Here is a 26848-nt window from a genome sequence, read left to right as displayed (position 1 = left end):
GTTCTTTATGCATGTCTCCCAAGTTACATATGTAAGTAATTTTGTTGGTTGTTTGTTTTGATTTTGAGTTGTGGACATTTTTTTTTGTGGGCATTTGAACTAAAACTACACAAAAGGCCCCATATAAAAAAATACAACTGGTGATTCAAGGTGCAAACTAAGCCACGTTGTCATTTTGTTGTCGTGTCGTGTTCACTTGATCAGCGGTTGTTGTTGTTGTTGTAGTTTTGTTTTGAGCAAAAAGCAAAATCGCCTTCGTTTTTGGTTTTGGTTTTGGTTTTGTATGCAATGCACACAATTGTTGTTTGTGACGAGTTGGAAAGCCGTCGATCAAGTCATCGATTTATCGATAATTATTACATATCAACTTGCATATGACGCGAAGCTCGCTGCTATGAGCTTGCCATTCGGCTTGTAACATTGAGCATTTTGTTAACTAGCCTTTACACAATGCGCCATTTTGGAATTGAATCACTTTTGACTACGCGTAATATGTATTTAACGTGGAATTGAAGGAATTCATAAACAATTGTGGAATTGTGTGTTCGATAGCTTTCCAGCTCTGCGATGTGCATACAAAACATTATATACATATTGCATATTGGATGATGTATCAACAAAAATGAGAGACACTGGCTGTTGATCTTTGAATTTGCTATTGAACTATATACATACATACATACATACATCGATACATACATACATACATACATACATAGGTATACGCTACGTATTTTTGAAACTAGAGAGACATCGAATGGGCACAAAATGCTTGCTGTAATTTATTGTTTACGTTTTCTCATTCTTTTTGTTCGATTGATACACACACATGTATCGTATGTACACACATATATATGTACATATATGTATGTAGGATTCATGTATAGATTTCTCTTTTAGAGATGTGGCGTTTGATATTGCTTGTAAGTAGTTGTAGTTGTAGTTGTTGTTGTTGTTGTTGTTGTTGTTGTCAAGCTACTCTATGTTGTTGTTATTGTTGTATTTGCTGAATGTAGTTTTGGTATATTTGTTGTAGTTGTAGTTGTTGTTATTGTTATTGTTGTTGTTGTTAACCATATATAGTATGTATGGGGTACATAACACTATGCATGTAGGAATTACTCACAAATATTTATGATGTATTATTATTATATAAGTATTACTTACTGAATTCTGCAAAGCATAATTGGAAGGTAATTACATATTAAAATTTTTTTTACTTTAAACATCAACATTAATAGAATTTGGGGGGCCGGGGGATTAACATTTAGTTCGGATTTATTATATATAGAACAAAGTTTGTTGTTTGTATGAAGAGATTACGAAAATGAGCGACGACGATTTGATTTATATATAGTATAAACTGATAATTGCATCTCTATACATATGTATATACATATATATTCTCATATATATACTATGTATATCGATTTGAAGCTGACTGATATCGTTTTGTTGTTGTTTCGATTTGACTGACTGATTGATTGATATTGATTGATTGACTGACTGATTTGAACATTCAATTGATGTAGTTTGAATTGAGAGAAAAAAAACTAAAACACAACTAAAGAAATGATATGCAAGTGATAGAATCGATTTGTTTTGTTTGTTGATTGAGAGATTGAGCGGTGATTCTGCTATTCAAATTGTTTTGTAGATATTATTTCAATATTTTCAATTCAAATTTTTCGAAATGTTTTCCATTAAACGACAAGTGAACACAAGACTCACAGGACTTTCTCATTTATTGCTATTCCTCGAGGAACACATCACGTTTGGATAGGTTCTATAATTATTTTTGGTTTGGATTTTTTTTTTTTCGCTTGGGAGAGACGCATTTAAAAAGGTAAGACAATCGAATTGAATCAAAGCAGTTGACAGATTCGATTAAAAAAAACTCTTTAGATCAAGTTTTATTTTATAGATTCGACTTAAATAAAACTTCTTTTTTTCTGTGATAGATTTGACTTAAAAACTTTTTGGTTCAAGTTTTTTTTTTTTTTTGGAGTTGATATAAGTAATATAGTTGTAATTTAATAACGAGTAACGAGTATTGTGTGCAATGTACCGTGATGTCATGTAATTGTAATTATGTCATTTATGTTTCATTCAATATAATAAAAAACGAAATACAAATTAGTTCTCCCATGCTCTCTCGATATATTATATAATAATAGGTATTGTAGTGTGTAGTTCTCTCTCCACTTTTTTTGTTTTATTTTTTTTTTTTTTTTTTCAATTATATATTACCATTACTCATGCGAACAATTTAATACATGTGTGGTTCGTATTTGCTAATTTGTAAACACAAAAAGAAAATACGAGTAGGTGGGTGTGGCAAATGAGGAGGGAGTTAGTAGGTGGATTATTTATATTCTTTTTGGGTCAAAGGTCGGTCGGTTGAACGAGCGAGAGAGAGAGAGAGAGAGAGAGAGAGAGAGGACGGGGAAGTCAGGCGAGTCGGAAAATAAATTATAGTGTGCTGTACATGCAACTGGTCAATTGGTATTTAAAGCGCATGAAATAACAATGATAACCCAATTAACAATAATAATTGTAGTTGTAGAACTATTTTAACCGATCGACTGACTCTAAAAAAAACTGACTCAGACTCGAATTATTATTATTATTCACTGATCTCGTTAGTTAGAAGTAGAAATAGAAATACGTGGGTGGGAGAAAAGTATTGAAAGTGATGAGCTGTATAGATATGGTGGCATTATGCATGTATTTACAATGTAAAATAACAAGTTTTTTTTTTTTTAAATTTCATTTCTCTTTTTTTTGTACTAGTATCTTTCTCTATTCGTTGTTGATGAATTTGAGTTGTTGTTGATGTTGAGAGTAATGAGCACAGGATATATTCTTGAGGTTTCTCTTTCGTTCTTGAACCCATTTTTAAAGTATTTTGCGGGGGAGGACAAACGGAATGACAATTTACTTGTAGTTTAGCATTCAAAATATTTGCTAGTTTTTTTTTATTGCAATTTGAAATCGACTTTAAATATTACTCAAAAAATACACAATAATTAAAGTTGTTGAATCGAGTCTTAGGCTTTGCATCTTTGAAATTTTTTGTGCTGCACTTTTGCTTATTGTGTGTACAGTTGTTGTTTTTGTTGTTGTTGTTGGAATTTACTGAGTACTGGGGACCGTTAGCTGCATGCATGTTAACGGTAACGATAACGATAACGATAACGATAACAACTGTAAACACAAACTGTATGCGCCGATAACAATGCTTAATACTCGTTTCTTTTTTTTTTGGCATTCTTTCGCTACGATTGTTATTATTTGATTTATTGTTGTGGTTTAAGAACAGACAAAGAACACACAAAGATTACAACAAATAACTGCAATGAGGTGGGTTTTGGTTTTTTTTTTTGAGGGCTCTACGCTGGAGCTGGCTGGACAGTGGTTAAATGACGGAGGTGAAACGGGGTGGAGGGGGGTGGGGATTTACATATTATTGAGGGGTTTTTTTTTGTTTGGGATGTTTTACGATAATGCATTTGGATTTTGGGGTTAACGAGCGGGCAAACAACGGTGGGGCGGGGGACTAGGGGGCGGGCGGGCGGTATGTCATAACAGTGAGCGGGGAGGACGATGGCAACGTTAAAACAATAACGATGACGACCATCAATAACATCTGCAAGAGAAAGATACAATTGCACTCACTCTCACCTGCACTTCCAAAGCATGGTAAGCTACTATAAGTCCTAAAAGAATCACAGTCGAAACAGATATTAAGGTTTTTAACGCTGTCGAGTAAAACGATGCCTGCAACGAGAAACGAATCCATATTAAATATATATAACGACTTACAACACTTTAACTCTTTACAGCTTAGTATAATAATAATACTCGTAAGTGGCTTAATTCAATTGTACAACATCACTCGTTAGGCAGCGAATTGTTTTTATTGCTTGAAATATATTGAGGAAAGTGACGAGTAACGAGTAACGTTCATCTTTGACTGAGTTTAGTACTATAATTGGCTTACTCGTTAGTAGGTAATTAACGAGTGATTGCGATACTTTGGTTGCTTGCTAGTATTTTTAAATGTGCACTCACTACTCGTTATTTCAATTAACAAATGAGTTATTGATAATCATTATTGAGTTACCTAACGAGTAATTGTCAATCTTGGGATTATTCGTTCCTTGACTAAATTGACGAGTAATTGTTAGTCTTAGTTTAATTATGTATTGGACATTTCGAATTAGATAATCGCTACATGACGAGTAATCGTCAGTCTTCGACTTACTCGTTACTTGACGGAATTAACAAGTAATTATTAATGTTTGACTTTAAATTTTGATTTTTTGTTAGTTAATCTTCGGCAGAAGTATTGAATTACTCGTTACTCGTAGTTGTCAATCTTTGGCTTACTCGTTACTTGACTAAGTTAACGAGTGATTGTTAAACTGGTTTCTGTTATTTTAATCATACATGTATTAGACATTTTTAAATTACTCGTTACATGACCATATTGACGAGTAATTGCTGCTTTTTGGCTTACTCGATACTTGTCCATATTAACGAGTACTTGTTTACGATCACTCGTTAGCTAGTTTTTGTATTCAATGTATTCATAGAAGTAAACTTTAAAATTTGTTTTATTCGTTACTCGTCAGTTGTTACTTAATCAAAGTAACGAGTAGCTGTGAATGCTTGGCTGCTCGTTATTTTAAAATGTACTTGACTTGTTTCAAGAGTGAATTGATCGTTAATCTTTGTTTAGACATAAAATATTTGGATTACTCGCTACTTGAAGTAACGAGTAAGAGAGAGAGAGAGTTAGAGAGAGATTGGCAAGCTTACCTTTGTGTAGACGCCGGCACTGCTCAGTTCGTTTTCAATGACCATCACGATGATCCCGAACATACCCATGACGAGGGCGTAGTCGCTAATGCGTTTGCGCTTCTCGAATAAAGCTTTTCTCTTGCCCAGGCGATAGCCCACATTGGGTTTGTGTTTGGCCGAGTTTGTCGATGGCTTCCTGGACGTATTGCCGCCAGTAAGCGCACGTTCTTCCATATACCTGCAAAGAGATAAACGAATGTGCTCATAGAATGTGTTTCAACGACGAGAGGGAAAAGAGCTCACTCACTCACTCGCACAACAAACGCTTCCACTTCATATGCACCAACTAAAAACTAAACTAAAGTATCAACTATTTTAGATGGAGATACATACATATACTCGAAGAGTGCTGACAGATTCTTTTGTTGGCTGGATGGCAACGCTTAATAAATCTTCAAAAGTAATAGTTGACAGGTTTTGTGTTCTCGTTCGTCTGCCGACTATATTTTGCTATTCTGCTGCCTCATGAAAATGTGTCACATCAATTTTGTATCCAAAAGATACACAAACAAACAGAACAGATTGTCCTTGCCCCCCCTCCAAACCCAATTCCCATCGAAGAACTGTCTGTATGGCTCTATAAAATGCTGAACTGTGCCAAATTGAACGTTATTGCAGCACATTTTCTACTTTGCGGCACTTAAATACGATTTATTTATGCATTGCTCTTCGGTTCATATATATTTTGAGTCCACCGCCTCAAATTGAATTGGTCATCAAAAAAGCAGCCCAATTGACTTTCCCTTCCACCTTCTTGTTCCATCTCATCGCATCTCGTTTACACTTCATCAGTTTCATCGCAAGGAATAACAACGAGTTGTTGTATATTAAATCTAGCAGATTTGTTTAGGATCTATATATTTTTGTTTTGTTTTTGGGCGGGGTGTTAAGCATCTACTTATGCAATGACATTTACTATAATTTGTCCTTCTGCCGCTGACAGCGACAGCTAATTATAGCCCATGGCAATTAGTCACTTTTTTTTTGTGTGGTCTAGTTAGTGAGTTCTAGTTAGTTCTTCTAAGGCATTATCTAAATTGTCTTCATGTGGTTTTGATTCGTTGCTTCTCGTTATGCTACTCTGACAGCTAGGGTGGCATAGACTAATGTTCTTATATTATGTCTTTCTGAAAATTCGAATTAATTCTTTATAAAGTAGAGGAAAACTATAGCTAAATCTTTGAAGTTTTGCAGTGAATTAATAAATCTTTTGCAGCTAAGTATTTTAGTGAGTTTTTAAACGAAATACTGGTTTTTCTTTTAGTATTATAAAGTTGTCTTTAAAAAGTATATACTAATTTATATAATGCTCATATTATTATAAAGTTATGCCTTTAAAAGGTTTAGGTTTTGCAATGAATTTATAATTCTTTTTGCAGCTAATTATTTCAGTGAGATTGTATAAGAAATACTGGTTTTTTAGAATTATAAAGTTCTGTATTCATAAAGTATATAATAATTTATATAATGATTATATTATTATAAAATTATGCCTTTAAAAAGTCAAGGAAAACCATAGTTTAATCTTTGAAGTTTTGCAATGAATTTATGATTTTTTAAAGCTAAATATTTCAGTGAGTTTTTATACGAAATACTGTTTTTCTTTTAGTATTATAAAGTTGTCTTTAAAAAGTATATACTAATTTATATAATGCTCATATTATTAAAAAGTTATGCCTTTAAAAGATCAAGGAAAACTATAGCTTAATCTTTGAAGTTTTGCAATGAATTTATAATTCTTTTTGCAGCTAAATATTTCAGTGAGATTGTATAAGAAATACTGGTTTTTCTGTTAGTATTATAAAGTTGTCTTTAAAAAGTTATTATATTATGCTCATATTATTATAAAATTATGCCTTTAAAAAGTCAAGTAAAACCATAGTTTAATCTTTGAAGTTTGCAATAAATTAATAATTTTTTTTCAACCTAAATATTTTAGTGAGTTTGTATGGGAAATGTTTTTTTTTTTCTATAAAGTTACGTCTTTATAAAGTAGGGAAATACAATAGCTGAATCTTTGTAATAAATTTATAATTTTCTTTAAAGCAAAATATTTCAGTAAGATTGTATAAGAAATACTGTTTTTCTTAGTACTGAATAGTTCTTGAAAATCTTTCCCAAAATGAATGAGACTATAAAACTTGCTATACAATTTTCTACATCTATTTTATACTTTCTTTTTAAAGGTAAATATTTGAGAGAGTTTGTATAAGAAAGGCTGTATTTCTTTTTACTAAATAGTTCTTGAGAAATGAGACTAAAATCTTGCTATACAATGTGTTTCTGCATCTAGTTTATATGCTAAATATTTCATGATAGTTTAATTAATACTTTGATTTATATTATTTTATTATTTTGAATATTTCGTGATAGTCTGATTATTATTATTTTGAATATTTGATGAGAGTAAATACTTTGATTCAAGAGGATTCAACGCGAATGTTTTGACTACAGGATATCCGAGAGTCGCTGAACGAACTAAAACTAAAACTAACTAAATTATTTTCTTTTTTTTTTTGCTGGATGTTCGTTCTGGTTGAGGCACATGAATTGGTAATGAATGTGGCTTGTATGAGAGCTCTCTCTATATGTTGTGTAGTGTATATAGTATTTAGTATATAAATTGTGTTTTCTTTTTTGTGTTTTGTGTTTTGTGTGTTTGTAGATTATTGATTACATACGCTTTAGCGAGATGCGGGGAATGACGGATTGGCGATTGGTATACATACATTTCATACCTAGGGTAGTCTGAGTGGATACCCACTAAAGCCTCGGCCGCTTCTTCGTTGCATCCAGATGAGATCTGTTCCCGGTTCGCAATGGAAGGTGTTTTCATCGAGCCAGGAATTGAAAGTGTCGACGCTGGCTTGCGGAGCTAAAAACGAATCATTCCATTAGTATTTTTTATTCTTGAATTTCTTATCGTCTCGTCTTCCAAATGTGATTATCTAATGTGTCAGTTTTCATTTTGTTTTTCGTTTCTCTAAGGTGGCTAAAAAAGTTTTTCCATTCCAAAAAATGTTAGGGGGGGGAGTGGGAAGTGTTTTTCTTTTTTGGTGCTACGTACAAAACTCGTGTGACTTAATCACTAGCATACATTACCATTTGTATCTTAGACAGAACTATATATACATTCATTTCTATAAGCGTGTGCTGAGTGTGACTAAACTTAAAGCTAAAGTTTTGGTGCAGTTTTCTAGAGTGTTTTGCGTTTTGATTTTAAGAGAATCTATATTTTGCTGAACACATTTGCACTTCAGATTTGTCATAATCAATGGCTAAAGTAAATCAATATTTCATATTTTTCATGAATAGAAAACTTATTGTAAAATGTGACATATTTATTATTATTCGCATTCATTTGAAATCTCTTTACTATTAAAATCATCAATATAAATTTATAGTTTGAAGCCTTGAAAGGCAATCAATTATATTATTCAACATAATAACAATAAATCCAACATGCGGTATTATTGTTAACATATATCAAAAGCTGTGTTTGGTATATCGTATACCATAAGGTAGATTTAGTATATCATATACCAAATACGCTGAAAGTTATATTTAGTATACCGTATACCAATAGTTCGATTTAGTATATCATATACCAAAAGGTAGATTTAGTATATCATATATTAAATATACCAACATGTTTGTAGATTAAGTACATCATATATCAAATATACCAAAAAGTAGATTTAGTATAACAAATATACCAAAAGCTATGTTTAGTATATCGCAGACCAAAAGTATGAAATGCTATGTTTAATATAAAAAAGGTAGATTTAGTATACCGTATAATATATATACCAATATACCAAAAGCTAGATTTAGTATAACGTATATCAAATATACTTAAAGTTAGATTTAGTATATCGTTTACAGAATATACCAAAAGTTAGATTCAGTATATTGTATATCAAATATACCAAAAGCTTGATTTAGTATAATGTATACCAAATATACCAGAAGTTACATATAGTATATCGTATACCAAATATACCAAAATTTATATATAGTATATCGTATACCAAATGTATAAGAAGCTACATTTAATATATTTAGTACAACAACTATACCAAAATCTTGGTTTAGCATAACGTATACCAAATATACCAAAAGTTAGATTCAGTATATCAAATATACCACAAGTTAGATTCAGTTTATTGTATACTAAATATACCAAAAGTTAGATTCAGTATATCGTATATCAAATATACCAAAAGTTAGATTTAGTATATCGTATACCAAATGTACCAAAAGTTAGATTCAGTATATCAAATATACCAAAAGATCCAGTTTAATGTATACCAAATATACCAAAAGTTAGATTCAGTATATCGTATATCAAATATACCAAAAGTTCGATTTAGTATATCGTAAGTCAAATGTATGCTATGTTTAATATAAAAAAGCTAGATTTAGTATATAGTATACAAAATCACATGAAAACAAATCGAACATGAGGATATCGTCTATTTCATATAGTACATTTATAGTTGGCACAAACAACTAAATAGAAGTTGAATTACTTGGAGAGAGGGAGTGAGAGTGAGAGGGAGAGGGCGGGGACGGGGTCGACACACAGTCACATATACATAGAGTTGAGACAGTCGTCATAATTGGCTCAATTGAAGCCACAAACAGCTATCAAGCGTCCTTAATCCTTTTTGCCCAGCCACAATCCCATAATTCAGCCGCAACTCTCGCGCCCCTTTCAACCTAAGCAAGTGCCACGTCCACCCAAACACACAGATGGCGAGAAAGAGAGAGAGAGAGAGAGAGAGAGAGAGAGAGAGGGGAAGAGAGGAGGAGATGTGACGGAAGCTGAGCAGACCGACGCTCGTAGACTGACGCATGTCATTCAAGTGGGCAAAGTGAAAGTGACGTCATCATTATCGTCATCGTCATCGCCATCGCCATCGTCATTATGTTACATATATCGCATAAAATCATCTGGCTTTCTTGTCATCTGGCTCTTGAAATCCAATTATTTGGCTGCCCAAGTTACTTACTCAAAATGAAACCGGAATTGAAAGCGCAAATACAACAAACATTTTACATACATATGCATATACTATATAGATGTGTGTGTGTGTGTGTGTGTGAATCAGAAAATACTAAAAATACTGAGACTGAGAGTGGCACATAAAAGGCGCAGCGGGTGGGAGGGAGAAGGGAGGAGATGGGGGTCCAAAATAACGACAACCAAGTAAATATGTAAAGAATTTTTCCTATGTGTGCGTTAAGCAAAAACGCTAAAACACTAAAAAAGAAATAATAAAAGTGGAAGGAAAACCGAAAGCAAGAAAATAAATGAAAGTACTCACACACACACACACACACACACACATACACATCTACAGCACTTGGCTCTTCATATTTAAATGAAAACTAAAGATAAGTAATCTCAACTTTGGGTGCGGTTTTCTCTTCTCTTCTTTATGCTTCTCCATTTCCATTTCCGTCTTCTGCTTCCACTTCTTCTCAGTTTTATTTATTTTTTTTTTTTTAGAATACCCTACAGCTATTAAATGCCGTCAAAGGATACAAGAGAGCATGAGTGTGAAGCACAGGTGAAAACTCATTCAAATCTCACACAAAACTTAAATGCTTCAAGCATTTATTGACAAAATAAAAGACTTTGGAATTTCTAACAAAACTTTTATATATGTGCTTAGTATATCGTATACCATAAGTTAGATTTAGTATATTGTATATTATATATACCAAAAGGTAGATTTAGCATATCGTATACCAAATATAAATACATTTAAATACTTTCATTTTGATTGATCAAATTTGTTAGATTTTGTATTACATGTACGTCAAAGTTCTTATTTTATTTTCAAATTATACATTTTTGTTATTTAATATTGATCATATTTGTTTTTCATTCTTCTTTAGTACAATTATATTTATTATTTTGAATTATTTTAGCTTTTTAATAAGTTTAGTTTTCATAATATATATTTAGAATATTTAGTTTTTCTTTTTGTAATTTTCATCTTTATTAATTTTTGAATAAGTTTAGTTTTCATATGCTTTAATATTTATACATTTTTATGCTATTCTTTTGTAGGATCCAAAAATTGATTATTTATGTAACTTTCAACAATTTTACTTTTAGTTATGTGCATAATAAAATATTATTTAGGTATTTGTGCAAGGGCTACAATTTATTTATTTTGATTTGTTTTATAATTTTTAATTTAATTTTCATATTTTTTTTTGTAATTTTATTTGATTAAATCGGTAAAATTTGACATGAAGGTATGATTTTCTTTTTTGTTTTAATTTTATTTTTATAATTTTTGTATTTTATTTTTATTTGAATTATATTTCGATTTTATAGTTAATATATTTATATTATTTTAGTTATCATTATTTTTTTTTATTCATGTTAGATTTCTTATTATTGTTTTATCTCTGAATTTATTTTTGTATTTATACTATATTAGATTTTCTATTATTATTTTATTTATGAGTTTATTTTTGCATTTATGTTAGATTTCCTATTATATTTTTATTATAATTGTTATTAATTTATTTTTGTAGTTATCTTCGATTCTATTATAATTTCATTATTTTATTTATCAATGTATTTTTGTATTTATGTTAGATTTTCTCTTATATTTTTATTATTTTAGTTATTACTTTTTTTTTATTGGTATTAATGTTTGATTTTCTATTATTATTTTATCTCTGAATTTATTTTTGTATTTATGTTAGATTTCCTATTATATTATATATTATATATTATATATTATATATTATATATTTTAGTTATTCATTTATTTTTGTATATGCGTTCGTTTCTATTATTATTTTATTTATGAATTTATTTTAGATTTTCCTATTTCAATTGTGTTATAATGGGCATTATTTAGTCTAATTTATTTTAATTGAGTTTTGAAATTTCATTATTTTTTTTTTATAATATTATAATATATTAATAATTATTAATTTATAAAATTAATAATAATTAATAGAAACAAGTAAATATTATACGAATTTATTATTGAAGCATAATAAAGATGAATCCCACATGGACTAAAGAGTTTCTAACGATCAAAGGGTAAGTGTTAGTCGCTCAATTTGCTTTCTTTTCTTCCATTGTGTTGGATTAAATCAAGTAAGCTCCACACACACACACACACACACACATGTACATAGAGGAACACACGCACACAGTGGCTTTTGATTGTGTGGCGTAAATGTTGGCTCCTACTTACGAAACCTACAAATTTTCTTTAAATTAAGCATAATGCGCGCTGACTAACTAAAAGGCGCACGCACACACACACACGCACACACACACACACACACACACACACACACGCACACACACACACACACACACAAAGAGTGAGGCAGTTACAGTCTGAGATAGAGGCATTCTACTCATTGCCGTTAAATCCAAATATTTGTTTATAAAATCCTCCATAACATGCCCCTTCTCTTTCTTTCGCTCTTTCTCTCTCCCTCTTTCACAACCTGACCTATGAACCCGCGTTCGCAGTACGTGCCTGTGTGCTGATGCTTGAGCTTTGCTCCTTGGCATCTCTGCCTGCGTCTTCCTCTTCTCCTCCGTCTTTCTCTTCCCTTTTTCCAGTTGCCGTTCTCCATTACATTTTCTGCTTTTTACTCGCTTATTTGTCAGCCGTAACAGTTACAGTCTATCTGCATAGTAAGCACACACACACACACACACACACACATATATATATACATGTGTGTGTGTGTACTTATGTGTGATGCTGTCCTCCTCTTTCAATTGAGGCCTTAATCAGTTTGGCTTTCGCATTTTGTGCGCTGCGTAATGAAAATGCGACTCACAAAGCCGAAGCAGCTCTCTAAGACTAAGTAGAATTGGTTTAATGCTAAGTAGATTTTCCCCTTAATGTGTCTGCGGAGCGTAAGAGTGAGACGGCACGATGTGACGTGTGGAGAGTTAAGCTCAGAGTTGAGAGTTCGGAGTTGTGAAGAGAGTTGGAAGAGTAAAGCTCGAAGCTCAAATGCACTGACAGGCTTAAATGTTTCTCTTCCTCTTCCTCTTCTCGTTGCTGTTGTTGATCAGGTGTTTATGCATGTGTGTGTGTGTGTTTGCCACGCCCACAAAAACAAGGCAAATTGAATGAGCGAAGCAGGAGAAGGAGAACAACAAAAACAGCTGCTGTCGAGTTGTTTTCGTCATTGTTGTTATTGTTTCGTAACTTGCGTGTCACACACACTCACACACACATATACACACCCACACACATACACATGGCTGGTACACGCAAACTGACAAACTGGAAGGCGTTATCAATGGCAGCACTGGCGACACAGATCCTGCCTCACTTCTTCGTTCTCTCTCTCTCTCTCTCTCTTTCCCTCTCACACATGTGGAGAATACACAGACACAACATAAAACAAAATAAATTGCGCATATTCTGAAACATCTAATGCCAATGATGTTAATTGGATTTCTTAATTAAGTTGAAAAGCAAAACGAGAAAACGACAAAACGAAAACGCAAACCTAAAAAAAAAAAACCATACAAAATTATGACGAATAATAATAATAATATTAAAACTATGCTAACCTTTTTTTGTTTTTGTTTTCGTCGCATAAAACATTTTTACGACGCAGCATAAAAACATCGATAAATTCCACTGTGATTCAACAGGGGCAACAAAAAAAAATAACTGGGCAAAAGCTTTTTCACCAATAAATACAATTATGTTGAGTCGACAAATGAAACTGGCATTCGAAGCAAACTTTTCCTTTCCTCCTGCTTACGACAAGTTTATGCCTCGTTTATTATCCCTCGGCCTCGGAATATGCAAATTTCTAATACTTTGCATATCAAAATGTGGGCAACATTTTTGTTGTTGTTCTTCAGCCTAGATTGAAACTGACCTAGGCATAATAAATAAATATGGTATGCATATTTTGGCTTCAATCACTTACAATCAGACAAGAATCACAAAATTTGCCATTTGCCAAATGCCAAAGTTCAGACTCAAAACTAACCTACGTTTATGACAACAACAAATGCATGACATTTTATCAAGAAATTCCATTAGAATTTGTCACTTTCACTTAACATGCATGTTGAAAGAGTTGCTTGAAAATTCATTGATTCACAGTGAGAAATGTTATGAAATTATCAAGTTAAAAATGTTACAGTTGAGTAAAAGTAAAACATACTTCAAAAAATACCAAATTAATATACCAACGAAATACTGAAAATATACCAAATGCGGTATGACAGCATGCTAAAACCTAAAATTAAAAATGGGTCATTTTAAACAGAAAATTATACCAAAATATACCAAATTGTTATACCAAGATATACTGAAAATATACCAAATGATTTACATATGCGGTATTAGAACGTACTAAAAACTAAAACTAAAAATGGGCCATTTTAAACAGACAATTATACCAAATTAATATACCAAATATACCGATAATATACCAAATGATATACATATACGGTATAGCAGCATAGTAAAAAAAATAAAATTAAAAATGAATAACTTTCACTGTAATATTATAACAAAATATAATAACTAAATACTGAAAATATACCAATTTAATATACCAATGAAATACTGAAAATGTACCAATTTAATACACCAATGAAATACTGAAAATATACCAAATAGTAGTATAACAGATTATTAAACATTAAAATTTACAATGAATTATTTTTAACTAAAAAATTATAACAAAATATACCAACTTGACATACCAACTAAATACTGAAAATATACCAAAATTATATACATATGCAGTATACATACTAAAAGTAAAATTAAAAATTAATCATTTTTAACACTAGAATATTATTTGCCTATAAGTTGAACAATATTCAAAATAGCGAGTTCAAAATCTGTTGAAATTTCAAATTATGAAATTCTTTCATTAGCTTTCAATACGTAGTAAAATCAATTATTATTTTGTTAAAATGTGAAATTCGTAACTCAAGAAATTTTCAAGTACATAAGTTTGTCAATTTCCAAAAGTTTGTCTTTTAATTTTTCGAACATAATTGGTTTCCATATGTTTTAGTGACCTTTGTCTGTTTATTCTTGTGTTTACTCATAATTCATGTGGTTGTCGTGTCATAAATAAAAGCCTTATTAAATTATCTCAGTCAACAAATGTTGCCTACTTATTGGGGCTGTACTTTCGGAACAATATATAAGTATACCATAAAAAAGTTTTTGGTATGTTGTTGGTATATTAAATTAATCTATTTAACATATGTTTGTATATTTTATATACTTTTGAGATTTCTTTTAAATTAAATTTGAATGTAGTAAAGTTCACTTCTACTAAATATTGCTTTTGCTATATTGCTGGTATATAAAATTGATGTATTTATTGCATATATATTCAATTCTTACAGTTGTTAGTATGTTATATTCATATACATGCGTTTTCCTTTAAATTTAAATTGAATGTAGAAAAGTTCGCTTTAGTTATTTTTATGAAGTTATTTCAATCAACAAATGTAGCATACTTATTGGGGCTGTACTTTAAAAACAGCAGTATATGAGTATACCAAATATAACTTTTGGTATGTTGTTGGTTGAAGTTTTTTCTCACAGTTGTTGGTATATTTTAAATATACTTATGCGTCGTTCTTTTAATTTAACTTTACTTCACGGCAATTCAACAATATTTATGCAATCAAGCAGAATGAGCAAGAACACTTTTAGCTTATCGTGTGATATTCGAAAGTAATGCAGTGGGAACATTTTGCAATGCAAAACTATTTTTACACGAATCGCTTTTATAAATAAAGTAGAAATAGTTTTTTCTTGTTTTTTTGTGCTTTTTTGATGCAATCAACTGATGACCGATTAGAATGTCGCATAGCTCGAAATGTCAAAGTCATTGGCATAGTGAATGTGTGGTATATACTAAGTTTTACGAAGGCGGACAGACAGACAGACAGACGGACAGACGGAAAACAGAACGAAATGTTCTTCAAATTTATTTCCGACAGAGAGAGAAACAGATACAAAGAGAGAGAGAGAGAGAGAGAGAGTTGAACATGTGGGGCATACACGTAAATGTCTCATTTGGCTTATGGGTCCCGCAGTGCCATTGCCACGCCCCTTTTTTCTGTTTCTCACCTGGTCACACACACATGTGTGCATGTGTGTGTATTTGCAAGTCAGTCGTGGCATTAACATACTCATTGTGGAGCCCTTTTACGAGCGACGCGTCGAGTCGCGTCGGCCGCACGGACACGCATCCAACACATTAGAAGCTTTCACCACAAAAACACACACACACACACACACACACACACTGGCACACACTCATGAGCACATTGTGTGCTTGTGAGTAGAAGGAAATTGGTGGAAATTATCGAGTTTCCTATACAAAACGCGTCTGACACGCAAAACGACGAGCGACGAACGTCAGACGTTTGCTCAAGAGCTCTGACTGAACTTAAATGCTCTCCTTTATTCCTCCGCTTGTCTGTGTGTGTGTGTGCGTGTATGTGTGTGTAAGTGCTTCGTTTACTCAACAACAGGGTATGCACAGTTACTGATCAAGTTCAGCATGAAACCCTGCTGAATGGAGACAGCATTTGAGCAGTATTCAAACCAAAGCGATATGAATAATTACATAACTAAATAGTACTTCGACTAAGTATTTAAAATGTAATTATATTTTTTCTAATAATAATTGACTAGTTCAATACCGAAATTCTTCAATTGAACATTACAATTTAATAATCAATGGAAAAAAGTTAAAGAAAAGGGGTTTCTTTTAGTTAATTTCACTGAATTTGTCGTTAATAAATTAAAATTGTATTATAAATTTCAGTATTTTTGTGTAAGTTCAGTATTTAGCTAGTTATTGGTATATTTTTTCATATTTTACAGTATTTTGGAGTTTTATCAGTATTTTGAATGTTTTTGGTAAATTAAAGAAAAATTTCAGTATTTTTCAAGTTATTGAAATACTAAAACTAGCGAAAAATACTGATTGTTTTTCAGTCTTTTTGAGTAATTTCAGTATTTTATAAGTTATAGGCGAATTAAATTATTATAATTTATATTATTTTGGAGTAGTTTCAGTACTTTGAATGTTACTGTTACATGGGTTAAGGTTTTCAGTATTTTTCAGTAAGTCTAGTATTTTGAAAGTTGGTATTAATCAAATAGTTGTAGTTTATTAATAATATAGCAAATATTTAGCAAGTAATCGAGCTGCATTTGAGCCTCACCTGACATGAAGAATGATTCGTTATAGCTTTAAGAACTGAACTTTCAGTAAATACTTTGTAAAAGAAGATGCAATTGATATGAGAATTGGACAACGCAAATCTAGTATATTAGGTAGATTTTAGCGTTTTAAATTTATACTGAATACTGAACAATGCAAATACTAGCAAATATGTGTTAAGAAATATTAGCAACGAATCACGCTATAGCTTTAAGAACTGAGTAAAAACTTCATAATAGAAGATTCAATTGATACGAGAACTTGACAGCCTAAATCTAGTATTTCAGCTATATTTTAGTATTTTAATTTCATAATAAATGTCTACTAAAAACTTCGAGCTCTATCTAGTATTTTTGTTCTGTCTTAAAAGATTCAATTGATATGAATATTTTTTAGCCTAAATTTAATACTTTTGGTATTTTTCGGTATATTAATTTAATACTGAATACCTGCTTAAAGCTCAGACTTTTCTCAAGTTTGCATTTATCTATCTAATTTATAATTTTAAAATTTAACAACTAAATACTGAATAGTTTAAATATGTAAACTAAATTTATTATTTGAAAATTTAACTACTAAATACTGAATAGTTTAAATATGTAAACTAAATTTATCGAGAATCTTTTGTTTCCCAAACGCTACACTTTATAATTTAATGACTTAAATCCAATTTCTGTGTGTTATTTCTATCTTAATCATTTCCAACTCTACACTATACAATTTGACAGTTAATTTTCTTACACTAACGAGTGTTGCGCTGTCGAGTATACTCGACTTTATTGTGCAAGAAATTGTACTTGTTGTTCTCAGAGTTGGAGTTGGAGTTGAAGTTGCTGCCTATTGCTTTAACGACAGCGATTAGATTTGGGTGCGGGTCTCCACACACACACACACACACCTTTGAGTTACCCCCTACTACGTGTGTGTGTGTGTGTGTGTGTGCACATGATTTCGTTTGTGTTGCCTAATAAATTTAGCGTAATTTACGTTTAGTTGAGGTTTAGGTTTTGGCCACATTTTCCTTTCGTTTTTTCCCCCTTTCCAATTACTTTTCTTTTTTCGTTCTCGTTTTTTTGTGTATAGTATTTCCGTCTCGAGTGCAGGAAATTCATAATGAAGTGTTCGCTTTGTTGAAGCTTAATTAGGCGTATAAGTAATATTTTGTGTTTGTGTGTGTTTTTTGTGTTTCTTCGTCGAGGGGTTGGAAGTTGAAAACTTTGAATTAGTAAATTAATTCACCCCGAGTGCACAATTCGGTTAGTATGGAAGGGAAAGGGAGAAGCACACTTCACTTATCACTTTTATCGATGCAACAATAGTCTCTCTGATTATTATTAGTTGTAGTGTGTTGCTTTGATGAACTACTCTCTCTCTCACTCTCAGTATCGTTTGCTTGATTTTCTTGTCATATATATATATTTTGTTAGTTGGACGCGTGCCAAAAGTGGCGCATCCAATAAATAATGATAACTTGACAATGACAAGAGAAATACTGTTGTTGTTGTCTCTCAACCCTTAATGCAAGACAGAGAGAGGGAGAGAGACAGAGAGAGAGAGAGATAAGTCGAGACTTTGTAGCTTGCTTTGGGCGCATTGTCATTGCAGGTTGTTATGATCGAAAATCAATATATAACTAACCCCATTGTTGTGTGCAAGTGTGAAGCCCCCATTTTTTTGCTGCCCCCTTTTCAAGACATGTGCCACTTTGAGCTGTGCATGTGTGTGTGGCAAGACAAAGTGCTTGCCACCGTACGAAGAAGAACCACTTTTCAATTCCAATTCAATGCATTGTTGGCTTTGCCATTTCAAATAAATAAAATATATATCCCCAAAATGGGGGCGTTACAACCGTTGACGTTTCACGTGCTAACGCCTCATGCTTTCTGCTTTCTGCTTTCTTCTTTTTTTTTGATACCCTTGCACAACAATCTTCCATCCGTCCGTCCGTCCGTCCTTCTGTCTGCCAAATAGTCACTCAATTTCACAGCTATTTTATTGAAATTTTTCGGGTACAGCTTCGTACAGAGTTGCGAGCAGATTGATAGCTTGGTTATATCATTGAAAGAATCGTTTAGTTTCAGCATGAAACCTATTTGTTTATTTCTATTTCTATTTCTCTTTCTCCTTTTTTTTTGGCACATTCAATTGCCATTTATCAAAGTCAATTTGAAATCCATTTTTAGTTGCAATTTGCATGATACAAATTTGCTAATTATTATTTAAATTTCAAGCTTATTTTGTTGGACCTATGAATGGCATTGGTCTGGCTTTTGGTATTTTATACGTTCTATGGTATATTATGAATGTATGGCAAATATATATCTTGGTATAATTTTAATATTTTTTGGGTATTCTTTTGGTATATTCGGGAAATAATATCGTATTCGCATTAGTTGTATTGGTAGAAAATCTGATATATTATTTGGTATATAATATCGGTACACTAAATGTCATTTTTAGTATAAATTCAGTATTTTTTTGGTATCATACGCATTGCTTGCATTGCTTGCGTTGGTTGATAATCAGGTATATTTTGTACTTTGTGGTATCGGCACACCAAATATAATTTTTGGTATAATTTAGTATTTTTCGGTATATTAGGAAAATGAAATCGCATTCCCAATATGGTATATTTTACACTGTCTCTATTTTAATACGATAATACCAAATATAACAAATTTGGTATATTTCGGTATTATTTTGGTATATTTAAAAAAATCATTTCGAATTTGCATAAGTTGCATTGACAGATAATCTGGTGTATTATATGGTATCGATATACCAAACATACTTTACAGTATAATTTTGGTATATTCAGAAAATACTTTCGCAGTTAGATGAGTTGCATTGCTAGATAATCTGGTATATTTTATACTGTATACCAAATGTTATTTTGGTGTAAATGTAGTATTTTTTGGTATTAGTGCAGTATATTTTGAAAATAATGGCACACTCGTAATATGGTATATTAAATACTCTATCGTATTGGTATACCAAATATATTAACTAGTATAAATTTAGTATTTTTCGGTATTTTTTTTTTAGTATATTTTGAAAATAATGTCGCATTTGCTCTATTGAAAATGCGTAGCGACTATCTCACATTTGAACACACTCAACTGTAGCTTCTTTTACTTGTTATAATATGCAACTCTTATTTGCAATCCCTTTTTTTATTTGTTATCGTTTAAATGTAAAAGTTTGCCAGTTATTCTCTGCTTCATTGATCAGGTTTTACTAATGAAAAACTAGGTTTCTATATATGCGTACCCCATTTGTATACCAGCTCGAGTCGAAGGCATTAACCATTTAGCATATTTACATATCTTATTACATATTTTTTTCGAGCAACCCACAATCAACATAATGAACACGATGATGTTGATGTTGGCGAGGCGATGGTGCTCGAGCGAATCGAGTTAACATTTGAGTTGAGTTAAGATGGACTTTTGTTTTCGTTGTTGCGGTTGTTGCAACATGTTGTAAAGTGCGCGCATTTTCATTAAAATTTCCATGCAAACTCACAAGTCAAATATTTGCGCCCCCATTTTCCACACACACGCATGTGAAATGACCAGAAAGCAAATAACATCAATGCTCAGCTTATGGGCCAAAGCGGTTGCCATATAGATTGATGCGGACGGAGGGGGGAGGGTGGTGGGGGTGGAGGGCTCATAGGTCAGCGCTAAGCAAATAATTAATAAACAATAGCCGCAAAGACATAGACAAACGATATGCGACCATTAAATTGGCCTTGAATCGAGTGTTCTCTCAATACCCGGCACTTAATACCGAAATCACGGGTATATCAACGTAGTGGTAAACTAAAAATGTCACTGAAAGCCTGTTCAAAAGTAAAGCTAAAGAGCTGCAACACTTCATTTTGTTGTCAATATTTTTGTGGGTCAAAATAAGTACCAGTTTATCGCAAACATAGTATTAAAGTTAGTATAAAATAATACTGAACATTTTAATACGATCGGATTTCAGAATTTCCGGTTTGTTTTCTCTCAAATGCTGCATACATTTTTTGTTAAGCTTTACACAAGCAACTTAAATAATAAGCAGCTTCTCTTTTGAAAAGAAATAAGTAATTGATACAAGCAATATACTGAATTATTCAGTATATATATTGAATATACTAAAATGGGACACCTCAAGCATTTGTCAAAACAATAAATCCTATTCTATTTTAAAATGATTAAGTAATAGGTATATGCAATATACTCAATAATATACTGAATATACTGAAATGGCACACCTCACGAATTTGTCAAGCTTAAAACAATCCTATTTTAATATGATTAATTAATAGGTATATGCAATATAGTGAGTAATATACTGAATATACTAAAGTATAAACCTACCACATTTTTTTAGCTCACATAACTGAAAACAATTCTATTCTATTTTAAAATAAATAAGTAATTTACAAAATTATGCTTTAATTAATATATGCAATATACTGAATAATATACTGAATGCTTAATAATCAATAATTGAGATATACAATGTACTGAATATACTAAAGTTAGTCTCCTCACACATTTTTCAAGCTCTCACTTAACTAAGAAATGATCATTTTCGGTTATAAAATAAAGAAGTAATTGATATATACAATATACTGAATAATATACTGAATGTGCACAATTTTCAGGCTCTCGTCGGTAAAAAATTATCCATTATTTAGAATAAATATATAATAGATATATGCAATATACTGAATATACTAAAGTTAGACGCCTTGCACATTTGCCAAGCTCATATTTTAAATTAGATAAGTGATTTATATATGCAATATACTGAATAATATACTAAATATACCAAATGCTGGTTATTTGCGAAATATTGAAATTCATGAGAGTAAAGTTTTCTATAAATAAAAGAAAAAGTTAAGCAAGTGCTTAGCAGTCATAAATACACTCGACAATCGCGTATTTTTTTTTTTTTTTTGTATACTTTGGTCAAGGTAAAAAGCGCCAAACCTCCTCTATATCTATCTCTGTCTCTGTCTGTGTCACTGTCTTTGTCTCTGTCTGTGGTAATTGTTAAGGCAGTTACCTGAGCAGGTGGCCGCAAGCTTGCTCAATTATCTTCATAGGAATACCTCGAATATGAGTGCGCACAAAAAAAAAAGAAATTATTGACAGCCACAGGGAGGAAAAGAGCAAGACAGAGAGAGCGCGAATAAGAGAGGAAAAGGAGGAGAGGAGAGCTGCCTCTTCAAGTGTTCAATTACACAATCTCGCTGGCCAATTTCGTTTCAATTACAATGATTTGCTGGGGTCGATTCGATCGACGAATGAGACTCGATTCGATTCGATTCGATTCGATTCGACTCGACTCGACTCGACTCGAATTTGGCTTAAATTGGACATGCGGTCAGGGCCACGTGCTAACAACAAGAACAATAGCAACTAGAACAACACACAACTTTGGGGAATTTTCTATTTACATACAAGTCACAACAGCCTTTCTCTCTCTCCCTCTCTCTGTCACTCTGTCTCTCTCTCCACTTTGTTTGGCCAAAAGAATATCAAAAACCGTTTAGACGGCTCGTGACTCTGCGCACTCAATGAGCTGTAGAAAAGCGCCTCTGCCTATGGTATATATGTATGTATATTTAGTATATATATATATACCATATAAATACATACTATATGAATAGAGAGGCCTGGACACGTGCACAATGGCTTGCCACACACATTTTAAACGAAACGAACGAAACGAAATGAAACGCGCACAAAAATGAGTTGCGAAGAGAGATGAGCAGAAGGAGAGGGGAGACAGGGGCAGAGAAGGAGAAGGAGGAGGAAACAAACACGTATGCAGATTAGTCGACAACAGAGAGTCTTGTGGCGCCATCTATTGATGGTCGGCCTCTTTTGTGTTAAGGAATGTGTGTCGGTGTCTGTATGTGTGTGTGTTTGTGTGTGTGCTGGCCACATTAGAGCTAACCATCCACCAACTATTACTACTACTATGTGGAAAGGACACGCGTCAAAGACGCGCACGCAGTTACGACTCTTGCTCACTTTTTGCCCTCAAGTCCATTTATCGTGTTGGACACTCGACATTTTGATCCTTTGTGCAACTGGACGCAAAAAAACATTAAACTGCACTCGGATAGAAAACGCTTTCAAAATGCTTGCGAATGCCTTTCCTTATGTCTTTTTTACAGTTCTCAAAACTGAAAAGCCATCGAGTAAATATTCCAACTCAAAGAATGAGCTCCGAATAGTTCAACAGCAGACAATTAAAGCAACGAATGTAAACTTCAATAAAGCTTATTTTATTTTCCTCTAAGATTGAGTTCTATTTTGTAGTTTACAAGTAAAAAGCACTATGTTGTATGAAGTACTATAATTATATACCAAATGTAGTATTTGGTATAACTTTAGTATTTTTTGGTATACAAATTTAGTATACTTCAAACATTACAACGATTATTTGTAGTATAAACAAATAGAACGTAATATAAATTTCATTTGGTAGTATATCGAAATACCAAATATAGTTGTTGGTATAATTGTAGTATTTTTTTTGGTATATTCGTTTTCGATATAAACAAATAGAAAGCATCAAATTGAATGAACCTGTATATATACATGCTAAATATAGGTTCTGGTATAGTTTCAGTATTTTTTTTGGTATATTCGTTAGGTATTACCTATGTATATTTTTATTCGTAATAAAAACAAATAGAAAGAAACGAATTGAATCTACATACCAATTATAGTATTTGGTATAAATTTAGTCTTTTGGTATATTGGTTTGGTATTTTTGAACGATTATTACGATATTTGGTAATATATACAACTAGAAAGTAACAAATTGAAGGTGGTAGTATATTTAAATACCGAATATAGTTGTTGGTATAATCTTAGATTTTTTGTGGTATATTTGTTTTTAATATAAACAATTGGAAATCTTCAAATTGAATGAAGTAGCATACCAAATGTAATTTTAGTATGTTTTGGTATATTTGAAAGATTTTTACAACTATTTTAAATACATAAATTCAGCTTCACTTTGTTAAGCACTTTCTTGATTTCCTTTCTTATTAGGTAGAAAAGGTTAATTCTCAAAATAGAATTAAGAACTCAACGATTTCCATATCTCGGGAGAGATTTCAAAATAGAAACTTTGCAGTTCTTTAAATACTTAAATAATGTTAAAATAGTAAGAAAAGTGAAAATTAAATTAGAAAAAATTGAATATTTGAGCAATACAATAACAAAGCTAGAGAGTTCTATAAAAGTTCATTTAAGCATTAAAGAGAGAAAATGTTTTGTTTGAAAAAGAGTTTAAGTATATTAGATTTTATGTGATGCAATAAGCGAATATAGCACAACAAATCAATATCAGGGGCAAACAACTCTAAATCGAAGTTGAAGTTGGAAAGCTTGGGGGACATTATAATGCACCTTCTATTTGTATCTGCAGAACAGAGTAATTGAAGGGTGAAATTGATGATAATAGTGAATGAATGTGAATGTGAAAAAAATGCACGTTCCGCTTGAATAAATGCGTGTGTGGAGGAATGAGGAAGCAACCACGCAAACACAAGTCGTTTGTCAAGTGAAGTCCAACGACCGACGAGCGTCGACCATCGACAATTGTGCCAATAACTTTATGAAAATGCCAGAAGCAGTTGGCAGTGCAATTGCAATTGCAGGTAGGTAAGTGCTCGAAGCACAGTTGACATGTGACAGCAATCGAATCAAGAGGCGGAGCTGAACAAAAAATGGGCAGAGGGGAACGAGAAAAAGGACGACTGTCTAGTCTATGTGAAAACTGAGTTTAAGGACAAACATTGACAATTATTTAGGGTTTAAGGCTGAGAGAAGAGAGAGTCTCCGTTTGTCACCGACAACTAATTACAGTCTGGCTAACAGCAAATGACAACCATGATTGATTACCAATAGTTGATATAGCGCCACAGAGAATATCAAACAATTAAACAATATCATTATAATTACTCATAACAGTGGGGTCAATACACAACAACAAATTAGAACAGATTGCACTCTCTTAGTCATCGACAAAAGAAAGAAATTCAAGTCAATGCACCTCTCACCTAGTATTAAACTCAATTTCAACGTATTTAAATATTAAAGAAAGACGAATGTGAATGGCGTGCTTGGCAGTTGCTTGGCATTATTAAATATGCTTAACATCCTCACATAAATTATTCACTTCAATTGAATGATATATTTATGCAAGAATTGTATAAAATAGACCGTCGTTATTATAATAATAATGAAACTCAAGTCTAATAATAGTAATAATCATCACTTATAAGGAATCTACAAAAGCCTTCTTCAGTTACGATTATAATGCAATCAGGCATTCGTTAAGGTTGAGGTTGAAAATAAATCCAGCGCATAAAAATAGCAGCCTAATTATGCTGCCAGCTGATTTTCCGCACATTAATGCGTGTCTGATTAAAACGAAATTTGTGTTTATAATTAACAATCTCAAGTACACTTGCTCCACAAATCTATGGCTGCCATAGTTTTGATCCCCTTCCATCCCAAACATACAAAAAAAAAAAAAAGAAACACTCGCACACAGCACACAAAATTCAACTTGAACTTTCGGAGAAAAAGTGGCCGGGAAAGTTTTGTGCTACCCTTAAGGCTTATATACGGCTTTTTAGCTGGCGTAACAAAAAAAAAAATATATATATATATATACCCAAACTTTTAAATGAAGCCGGCGCAAACTTTTTTAGTTAAAGGTACAATATTTTTTTCTGCATTTTTAATAATTTACGAGAGAACACAAATTGTGTGTGTGTGTGGGGAAGGTGAAGCAAATCAGAGCCCTTAACACATTTCATAACAATTATGATTATGCGTTGCATACTTTATGGCAACATGACGTATACGCAACGTGCAAAGCAAAGGCAGCGTAACGCATACGCAACGTTGTACCTACACACACACACACATTACTTTTTTTTTTACTTATTTCTTTATTTTTTGTTTAGTGAGTTTTTCACGTTTCGCTGCTCACTTCACGGCTTTGTTGTTGTTGTTGTTGTTATCTGTCAGATGTATGTGTGTGTGTGTGTTACATACATAAGCCTTACATAACGAGCGCGCAGTAGGAGGCAGACTTCCCTGCACTTCATGTGCGCTCTGTTTATCAAAGCTAGCGAGTTGCATAAGCTATTGAGATGCTGTGTGGCAAAGTTGTGTGTTTTTGCAACAAAAACAATCTGCCGGCAACGACAGAAACATGTGACAACAAGGCGACCAACAACCCACAAAAACACACACACACTCACACACCTCCTCTCTAGCTCAGTCTACAAGACCACACAACACAACACACACAAGAGTTGCGGAAATGTCAATCAACAAGCCGGAAACTGGCAACTGCCACTGAAACCGGCTTGATGAAGCAGTTTTTTCTCTTTGCTGTGCCCAACCGGTTTGCCTGCCTCACTAAAAAACGCACACAAATTGTACGAAAAACAAGAGAAGCTGGCAAAAGTTTTTTTTTCTTTTCTTTTTGGCACAGTGCATAAAAATAGGCGTTGATAAGCACACGATAGCGATAAGGTTGAACTTGACGCATAGCTAATTGTTATGACACTAGCGATAGACACTAGCGCCTGGTGGACAATTGCTAGTTGATATGTGAGTGAACTACTCCAAGGTGTGAACTTGCATTTGTGGAGTTAGTCAAATTGAATATCAGTTCACTTGGAGCTTGGAGTTAGTTCAGTGTT

The 26848-nt window shown here is 32.4% G+C and overlaps 1 protein-coding gene across 17 annotated transcripts in view; it reads right to left on the bottom strand.

Annotated features, from left to right (window-relative positions):
* LOC133847879 (small conductance calcium-activated potassium channel protein) overlaps nucleotides 1-26848 on the bottom strand; it is a 98441-nt gene that overhangs the window by 25506 nt on the left and 46087 nt on the right. For 8 of the 17 annotated variants that reach the window (XR_009895197.1, XM_062283166.1, XM_062283159.1 and 5 more), the window contains exons 4-6: nucleotides 7596-7741; nucleotides 4825-5044; nucleotides 3679-3780 (exon numbers count right to left, since the gene is read on the bottom strand). Coding sequence is in view for 16 of the 17 variants with exons in the window: in XM_062283166.1 (XP_062139150.1) it covers nucleotides 3679-3780; nucleotides 4825-5044; nucleotides 7596-7741 (468 nt within the window). In the remaining variant the exon portion in view is untranslated. The remainder of the gene's footprint in view (nucleotides 1-3678; nucleotides 3781-4824; nucleotides 5045-7595; nucleotides 7742-26848) is intronic. The other 9 variants (XM_062283164.1, XM_062283152.1, XM_062283153.1 and 6 more) reach the window with 4 other exon arrangements.

The sequence above is a fragment of the Drosophila sulfurigaster genome, chromosome X (assembly GCF_023558435.1).
Source record: "Drosophila sulfurigaster albostrigata strain 15112-1811.04 chromosome X, ASM2355843v2, whole genome shotgun sequence".
Lineage (NCBI taxonomy): Eukaryota > Metazoa > Arthropoda > Insecta > Diptera > Drosophilidae > Drosophila > Drosophila sulfurigaster.
This window is presented reverse-complemented; position numbering and strand designations above follow the sequence as displayed.